Raw genomic sequence first — 10,018 nt, 5'->3', positions numbered from 1 at the left:
TTTTTTTTTTTTTTTATTTTTTTTTTATTTTATGATCATTTTATTTCCTGTTGGTTCGCCAGTTTCTTCTGAAATTTATTTGATTTTCATGACCCCAGCAAACTTGGGACTCTGCTTCCTATACTCCCCACAACTGTAGTATATTCATTTATGTCTAAAATTTATTTTAAATGCCTCTGACTTCTTTGTTTTCTAAATTTATATTAGATCTGATAACATGTTCCCTAATGTGATTATGTAGATTTGTCTTAATTAGCAACTAATAATAATTGTTTAGAATCTCCAGTAAAAGTTTTAATAAAGCAGAATTTATCCTGAATATTTTCCTCTCTGAACATTTACTCTGACAACAATTTCCCCATTTACACCAGAATGGACTTAAAAAGAAAAACCAGTTTTGCCAGCAGAAAACAGATGACTTGTCCACTTTTAAACATTTTCATTTTTATTTATTGTTTATTTCTTGCTTTGTTTTTTTTTTAATTGCATTTTAACCAAAAAATAATTTTAGTGCCATCTTCAATAAAGTAAAATTTGTTTATTTTTTAGGGTTACCATACTGTTTCCCCAAATCATGAAGCTATGCTATCATCAGGTCTTCCTCCTATGTCAACATTTCGCAGTAGTAGCAACACGCTACCTACTGTGCCTCCTGTGTCATCATCCACATTTTCCAACACTTCACCTACAGTGAATGGCTCTGATATTATGCAGGCCTCTCGTAATCAAGGAACTACACAAACAGGAGACACATTAGGAAAAGCATTAGCCTCTGTAAGTGTTCCTTCATTAAGCCAAGTCATTTGTATAATTAACTCCAAAATAAACTAATTAACTTAGATCTACTAAGAACAATAAAAGTGCTTATGGGAAGCTGTAGATGAGGTTAATTCCCTAAGTTCTATTAAAGTTATTCTTTCATTAAATTACATGATTCACATCATGTACATTGTAAGGTAGTGATACTTGAAACCATAAAGTTAATTAAATTGGCTGTTCTGCTCTTTAATGTAAAGTGTATTTGGAATATTTATTTACAAATTATACAGTGATTTACATGTAACAAGTAAACATCCTGATCTGAAATATCTTTGCCATTACAAAAATTTGTGCCACTGTTGGTTCCAAATATTTTTCAAATTGCTGTAATAAATTTTATAAATTAATAAAATAAACTGCTATATTTAGACCCAGTGGAATATTTTATTGGCATTGGTTGATCAGATTTGCAATTTTACAATATTTTCAAAAATAGTTTAAATGACTTTTGTTTAGATGTTCTGCTATAGAATGAGATGGATCAATTTTTTTTTTGTTCGTTTATTGGTGCCAGCGAAATATGTTCCTTTACCCAAAAGCATTTGCACAGTGTTTCAACTCATTATCTAATAAGCCTAACAATTAGTATTCTAAAGTGTAAGCTAGAATATAAGACTCTATGTAATGGGATTATTCATGTTATTTCAGTTGTTTTAAATGACTTAGTTTATTTTTATATATATATTTTCGTTGTCTCAATGCTATCAAAACTTAGAGCATCTGACTTACAATCTTTAAGCCTCAGAGTAACAAGTTGACCACAGCTTTCTAGTATTTAGTTTTTTTTTTTTTTTTTTTCTCTGTTTTGACTTCAAATTTAATTGTAAAGAAAATTTTAGATATTATTTTATACAACTACTTTATATAAAGAAACAAAAAAAAAAATGCTGTGCCTTGAATTTCACAAGGGTGTTACATACTGGATTAGTCATGTAATAGTTGTTGAGAAAGAGGCACCAAGTGGAGAAAGAGAGACTTAATTTACAGCGTTGTTATTAGAATGATAATTGATACAGAAGTGGGCCTCTGACTAATTGGCTGAAGTCTTATATGATATTTACATTATCTAAGATAACAAACTGTGAATAATCTAAAACAACAAGTTTAATGTCCAATGTTTCAACACACAACTTCTAGCTCTAGTAGCAGAATATTATAATTTAATTTATTAATTGTCAATAAGAGGTTTCTCCCTCCATGTGAATGAAATATGAAAAATGTGGAGGCATTGTGATGTTGAGTAGATAGTGAGACATGGGCATTGACTGTAGATGATCTGTGGAGACGGGAGAGTAATGAGGCAAGCATGTTTTGTTGAATGTATGTTGTTAGCTCAGAAATAAGTTGCAAGCACAGCTAGGCATTAATGTATTATTAGCCAGTGAGTGCAGGAGAGACAACTACACTCTTATAAGCTATGTGGTATAGTGGACCAGTAGTGGCTGGGTGAAAAAGTGCTGTCTGCTGTCAGAGGAGACTGCCCGTGATGGGAGAAAAATGAAGAAAAACATGGAAAGAAGAGGTGGTGTCTGATCTCAAGAAACTCAGGAAAGTAGGCTTTCAGGGGAGATGACAAAAGATTGAAACAAGGTCCAACTCATGCAAGGCATGGAAAAACAGATGTTAAAACATTTGTGATGATTTTGAAGATCTCCGCTGAGTTCAAAAAACTGTCCCCTACCTCCTCTTTCTTCCTCTAATTTTTGTTTGTCTGTAATCCCTTTTATCAAATTATTATTTGACATCTTAAGCATCTTTATCAGAATACTATAATTAAATAGCATGTAAATATGATGTTATGGTTGCTGATCAGTTGGATTAATAAATATTTTAATTTATGTATTGAAGAAGTATTATATTAACCTTAAACTGTACACTTTTGAAATGTCTCATACTGATCATTAGAACTGGCATCAGGACCCCAAAAATTGTCAGCAGGCAATCTAACTTGTAGTGTGCTTAATAGAAGAAAGAAGGAGAAAAAAACTTAATATTTTCATATTTTACTATGAACTAAGATATATATTTATTTAACCACTCTACCATATGGAGATGTAATGGTGATGGGTGGTGAGATCTCATTAAATGTGCAGTAAATGGGGGAGTATATTTTTAGGGACAAGCCAGTGTATGGCGCATAACTATGCCATTATCTTAAGTTGCTGCAGTGTGTGCCATATGTTACATACAGATTAGATGCAATAATATGTATGCCTTGCAAAATCTACCATTCAGTTACACACACATGCATGTATTTGGTGGTGTTGTGTGGGTTCACATGTATATGCATGTATACATAGATTGATAGGCAGATAGAGAAACTGTATTAGCTATCCAAGGTACGAGTGTTGGTCTACATATTGACTTAGAATTCTGAATTCATTCTGTACTAAAGAGCAAAGTCGGATTTTACATGGAATGGAATAATTATGTGTTCGTGTCTGTCTTCAACAGGGATTGACAAAGCTGTGTTGATAGTTTTGAAACCAGTATCATGTAAATATATGTGCATGTGCAGACATTACAGCAACACACTCATAGGGTTCTCTAAAGGGTTTCAAGCTAGAATTCTGATTTAGTCTGCAAATCATTTCTACCATTTTATATATTGTCCTCTGAAGAATTTAAATTCTCTTTTCTTTATTGTTTTTGTCATTATTTTTATCATCATCATCATCATCATCGTCATCATCATCATAGTGGATTGGCAGGAATGATTAGAGCATGGAGAAAATGCCTTGCAATATTTGTTCCGGTACTTTCACTGAGTTTGAATCCTACATGGGTCGGCCTTTGCTTTTCATTCCTTTGGGACCAGTAAAACGAAGAACCAGTCAAGTACTGAGGGGTAGCAACTAACATCTCCCTTTCAAAATTGTTGGCCTTGTGCTTAAAACGGAAATGCCGGCAGAACCGTTGGCACACTGGACGAAATGTTTAGCGGTATATTGCTTGTCGCTACGTTCTGAGTTCAAATTCCACCGAGTCGACTTTGTCTTTCATCCTTTCAAGTTTGATAGATTAAGTACTAGTAAAACACTGGGGTCAGTGTAATTAATTAGTCCTCTCCCTCCAAATTTCAGGCCTTGTGCCTTTTGTAGAAAGGATTATTATTATTATTATTATTATTATTATGGTAGGGGATTGACAGAATCATTAGTGTTTGTTATGACTCTTTACATTCTGAGTTCAAACCTGCTGAGGTCAACTTTGCCTTTCACCCTACCAGTCAATAAAGTACTAGTCCAGTGGTTCCCAACCTTTTCACTGCCAAGGACCCCTTTCATTTAAATGAGTTTTTCCACAAACCCCTTTTAATATGCTTATCCTTATTTATATATATATATATATATGAAACTTTGAATTTAGTTCACAGACCCCCCCCCCAGTACTACCTTTGCGGACTACAGGTTGAGTACCACTGTACAAGTCTATTACAGGGATCAGTGGTATCAACTAATAACCCTTTTCCCTTCATTGTTATTGGTAGAATTGTTAAAGTGTCTGGTGATATATATTCCAGATCTTTACATTCAGTGTTCATATCCAGCCATTGTTAGCTTTGCTTGTCATCCTTCTTGGGTCGATGAAAAGTACTGGGATTGATTTGATTGACTAACTATCCCCACTCCCCAGATTTCTGGTCTTTTGCCTATTGAAGCAATTGTTACTTCCTCTATTACTAATATAAATGGCAAAATCAGGCACTGAACGAATTGCCTGCCTTATGGTATTTAGTTACTTCCCCTTTGCATTTTGAGTTCAAATCAATCTGGGAGTGTCTTTGGCTTTTCATCCTTTTGGCATCATGCAAACATGTACTAGTCGTGAACCAATGCTGATTTAATCAACCATTCCCTCCGTCCCCCCATTTTTGTGGTCTTATGCCTATATCATCATCATTGTCATCATCATCATTTTCATTGTTCATCATCATTATCGTTATTTATTATTATGATTTGCTTTTCTGTTTTCTAGATCTACTCCACAGAACATACTAACAGCAGTTATGGCTCGAACCCTTCCACTCCAGTATCATCACCTCCTCCTATGTCAGGTAAAAATTCAAATCATCAGGAGAAAGCAATTATGGGAAATATTGAGTACATTAGATCTAAAGGTTCTATAAAATATATTAGAACTAAAGGTTCTATAATATATATATATGTCCTATAAATGGTATATATATATGTGTGTATGTGTGTGTTCACCATTTTTAGGACATTAATATGTAGTGTACACTTATATATATTAATTGAATAAGTGTATTAATAATTATTATATCATTTGTTAATGACTTATATAAAGTTATATGTAATGGGAAAGAATAATTAAGCAAAGATTCTTTTTAAAACTTGCCTTATGAATATTCTTTCATCCAACATAGATGAAACTGGAAGTATTGTTTATCCTATAAAAATGAATTAATGCAGTTATATATTATCGTCACCTTTTAGTATCTATATTTCCATGTTTGCATGAGTTAGATGGAATTCAGTGAAGTAGATTATCCAAAGCCAGATGCCCTTGCTGTTGCCAACCCTCAACTGTTGTCAAGACAAGGGTATACACATGATGAGCTTCTTTTTTTATTTTCCATCTATCAAATCCTCTCAAATGGCTTTGGTCAGGCTGGGGCTATAGTAGAAGCCAACTGCTCAAGGTACTGAGCTGTGGGACAGAACCTGACACCGCATGGTGGAAAGCAAGCTTCTTGACCATACATCCATGCCTGCACCTATACAGTCCAGTTTAAAATACTCTACTAGATAAAGCATTTTGAATCGACAGGTCTTCAAATGTTCTTTGCACTTCACTCCATCATTGAAGGTTGTCACCATCTTGTTTTCATCATCATCTGGCAAACTTTTGTAAGGACGAAATCCCTAACAGGTTTGCCTTTAAAGTGTTTTGGTATCACGAGATTACTTTCTCCGGTGGAGAGAGAAAATTATATCAAAATCACCTTCCAACTGTTTTGATGTTGACTAGCAGAAGTAATTTCTATAGTACTTGTAGGAGATGCTTCAAGTATTTTAATAACACACATCGTTTAACCAAAATGGGACCAATGAAAATGAGGATGCACATAATGGGGTTAATACTATCATTGTTCAACACCCAGACTTTTGGATGTGGATTTCAGTGGTAATGCAGAAACTTTCAATAACAGAGTGAATTCAAAGACATCATCAAAAATATGATGTCTTTTAACCTCACAATTTTATGCTGAAATGTCAGCCATATAGACAATTTCTTTTGCAAAGTGAGTGGAATATGGTATCAACATCATATTATAAAATAAAACCTATTTAAGGATTTTTATTTTCAAGAAAGGTAGCTGAATGAAGAAGGCTTTGTTAGATACTGGTGTGACAGCTTTAAACAAAAGAGCGAAATTCAAAGAATATTAGCAGTCTTGAAATTTAACAGTGCTTATATCTAGAGTGTTGAATGCCAAAATATCAGCTTTATTGACTATTATGGAAAAGTGGGAAACATTGTTTGATACAAAAGCATACTGATTTTATTTGTTCATTTGTGTATGAAATTGTTTAATAAAGCTTGTTATTGAATTATTTTGTTACTATTTCAGGCCCAACTAGTCACTGGCAGCGACCAAGCACTCAGAGCAGCACTACCTCGCCACATTTTGACAACCATCTTCATTCATTAGTAAGTGTTTGCATCATTTTCTTCAAATGTTCTATTGAAATCTTCCAAACACTTCAGCTAATCCAATTTGTTATGAATGTGTTATCAGATTGCTTTCGTTCCAGTGGTGAAATCAATTTCTAACTCTCAGTTTTATCACTATTAGATGTCAATATGGTGGTTAGTTCCTACAAATGATTGCTTCAAACTCTGTGATTGGCATTGGGTTGTAGATTCTCGGGCAGTCCACTTTACATTTACTCAAGTCTATTTAGCTGAAGCTATGGATTTTAAGGCAGACATCAACTTGTAAAAATACTTATTCAGTGTGCGGAGTAGGGACATATGCAAGTGTTTAATTTTGTACATCGGTTCATCTCATGCAGCATGCCACCACACATACACTCATAATCACTCATACATCCTCACAGACTTATATACACCAATAATTGTAGTTGTGTGGGTCAGTATATGAGGTATACATACTTCATGGGGAATGAATATGAGGTATATATGCTTCATGGGGAATGAAGCATGTTAAACGCTTAAGATATACTAATATACTTTTGCTGTAGGTTCTTCCACAATTCTGAAGGATAAAAAAAAAACAATATAAAGACTGCGATGCATTTTTATGGTTGTTTTGCTCATTTTAAAATTAAACTTGGTTCAATACTGTGGTAAACTGTTGTTTTTATCTTTCATTAAAGCTACGCTATAGCAGGGGAGAAAACAAGAACATTCAGAAGGTAGGCTTCTATTATGTTATTCCGTGTTAAATTTTGCTGTGAATGTGTGTTGAAAACATCTCCAACTGTAGTTGCCTTGCTTCTACAGCAACACTGGGTTAAGCAGTAGCATGGTAGCAGAAGATAGACTGCATGATTTGATTGGTCAATCGTTTCTCTGAAAAAAAAAGAGTTACAGATGATAGAATTGTAATATACTGCATGGTTAAATCAAGGAATGATTTGGTAATCTGGTGCACCAGTGCTTAATGTATTGCCTTGTATTTGCAAAGAAAGTCAGCATGATCATTAAAAAACTGTGGAGATGTTTGCATGCTATAAACATAAATTTTGTTTTTTATTTTACACTCAACAGTTAGTGTATTCATTTTCTTTTTTTTTTTTTTCTATTATATTAAAATGCACTATAAATTCAAAATAGAATCATTAAGTTAGAATGGCTAAAATATCCCTATGTGGGAGAGTTTATGGTAATATGTATTATGTATTATTAGAAGGAAAACATGGTGGACAAAGTGTGGATGGCTTGATATTAGTTTCAGAAAGTAAATGATTTTAAAATCTGTCTTTAACTTTGCTGTTAGTGCAAAACAATGTTAGAGTTACATGAAGTTTCTGGAACAATCCTTAAATTGAAACAGCTTAGGAAAGTTTCAAGTCGGGAGTTGTGTGGTTTTGATAAAACTATAGGTGTTGGTGGGTAGTAGGTTGGGTTTGAAACTTTAACCCAGCTTAGAATAGATCAGCTTTGCATTGGGTGAAATCTGAATTGGAGTGCCACTGGCCTAGCACACAAACCAAAATGGTCACATGAAGTGTAGCAATTGCAATAATTGAGTAAAAATACTGATGATTTTGATATTTAGTATTATTAAAACACTAGGTTGAGATTGTGTATATTTTCTTATTTGTTCATGGCCAAATGCACGAGACAAGACTAAAACATTAGACATTTGCAAGTGTTGAAAGGTTCAGTATTTTGAGGCTCAGTAATTTGTTTTCATGAAATAACAGTTTGATAGTTTTTCAAGAAAGATCTCTTGTTCAGATGCTGTTATGGTCTTCATGCCATTGGTCATATTTTTTGTAAAATTGTGTAAGTACACAGCAAAACAAGTGGGTCAGGTCTACAACTGGTTCCTTAACTCTGTGTATTTGCAGTTGATGCTATATTTGTTTCATAATTTTTTCATCATCATCATCATCATCTTTATTATAACATAGAAAGTTGGTGAGTATTATAGAAGTAAGCTCTCAAAAAGAAACTCAATTTTGTGATCAGATACCAGCTTCAAGTTTGACTACAATGAAATCGTTAATGCTTTGACAAAAGGCATGAAGATCACAGAAATTCTGGCTTGTGTCAGTGTTAGAAATCTTCATAAATTGAACTGGAGGATTAGATTTTTGAAAATGGTGCCAGAACTAGAATAGTGGACTAGAAGCTTTTTGGTATCTAATTCCATGTCTCACTGTTCTGAATTGAAATCTCTGAAGAGCTACTTTTATTTTGCATTCTTCCAGAACCGATAGAACGTTTATCGTTAATATTCTGGAGTCAGCTCTCTTGACTACAAAATAATTATCATCATTATTCTTATTCTTATTGTTGTTCTTGTTATGACAGATGAGGTGATTTTATGGTAAGTTTTTAGCAATGCTGTTGTCATTGTGTTACCCTCTCCATTTATTTGCCTTGCAGAAATCTAGCTTACAACTTTCATTGTGTAGTTGACCAGAGCAAGCACACCCGAAGCACTTCCTTTGAGAATCTGTGCAAATTTCAGAATTAGTGATCTCATCTAGCCCATGATTAAGTACTGTCTATAATATTGCCATTCTTCCACACTTAGCAACCTTAGTATGTGTCATGCTTTGTAGCTAGTTAGACAACTTTCAAATGACATTAGCTGTGTTCTGTGCATATATATAGACATATATGCGGGTGACACGTAAAAGCACCCACTACACTCTCTGAGTGGTTGGCGTTAGGAAGGGCATCCAGCTGTAGAAACTCTGCCAAATCAGACTGGAGCCTGGTGTTGCCATCCGGTTTCACCAGTCCTCAGTCAAATCGTCCAACCCATGCTAGCATGGAAAGCGGACGTTAAACGATGATGATGATGATATATATTTTATGTGACTTCCTATAATTGGTGATAAAAAGGGTATCTAGCCATAAAGACTACACAAAAACAAAACATACATGTCAAAAGTGGACTTGACAAGCAATACCACAGGCAGACCTCCAAGGAGGGCAGCACATTCAAATAAGTTCTGATGATACAGAGTAGAGAGAACTCTTTAGTCCTCACATTCACATAGGTACCCTCTCTCATGTTGATGGCATGATAGAAAGTACCCAAGCGGTTTATGATAGGGTAGGCATCCAGCCATAGAAAATTTGATTAATATGCAACCCTGTCAATCTGTGATGCAACTTGTGAATTCCAAGAGCTGTTTCAGATCAGAAGGATCCTTTAATTTTCCACTGGAGACAACCTCTTTTGTGATAGTGGCCTAATAAAATGCATGAAGTCCACGCTGTAAGCACATGCACCAACATAACCGAGTGTTTTTTTTTTTTTTTGTTTTTCCTTCTGTTTCCCCTGTTGCAAATTGCAACAAGAAACCTACCCAACCCATACCAGCATGGAAAACCAGATGTAAAACGATAATGATGATGATATACATACAAGTGTGTGGGTGTATGATACAGCCACCCACATAAATATGAAACTTGAGTAGGTAAAATTGATTTTGGGGGCTAAAGTATCTACAATACGATCTATTTA

General features: G+C 34.3%; 1 protein-coding gene across 5 annotated transcripts in view; it reads left to right on the top strand.

Annotated features, from left to right (window-relative positions):
* Window positions 1-10,018, top strand: part of LOC106868645 (transcription factor 12) — a 148,137-nt gene that overhangs the window by 117,043 nt on the left and 21,076 nt on the right. For all 5 annotated transcript variants that reach the window (XM_014914010.2, XM_014914011.2, XM_014914008.2 and 2 more), the window contains 4 exons: window positions 550-774; window positions 4,798-4,876; window positions 6,416-6,495; window positions 7,185-7,223. In XM_014914010.2, coding sequence (XP_014769496.1) covers window positions 550-774; window positions 4,798-4,876; window positions 6,416-6,495; window positions 7,185-7,223 — 423 coding nt within the window. The remainder of the gene's footprint in view (window positions 1-549; window positions 775-4,797; window positions 4,877-6,415; window positions 6,496-7,184; window positions 7,224-10,018) is intronic.

This window comes from Octopus bimaculoides, chromosome 18, assembly GCF_001194135.2.
Source record: "Octopus bimaculoides isolate UCB-OBI-ISO-001 chromosome 18, ASM119413v2, whole genome shotgun sequence".
Taxonomy (NCBI): domain Eukaryota; kingdom Metazoa; phylum Mollusca; class Cephalopoda; order Octopoda; family Octopodidae; genus Octopus; species Octopus bimaculoides.
The sequence above is the reverse complement of the archived record's forward strand: the minus strand, read 5'-3'. Positions and strand labels throughout refer to the sequence as shown.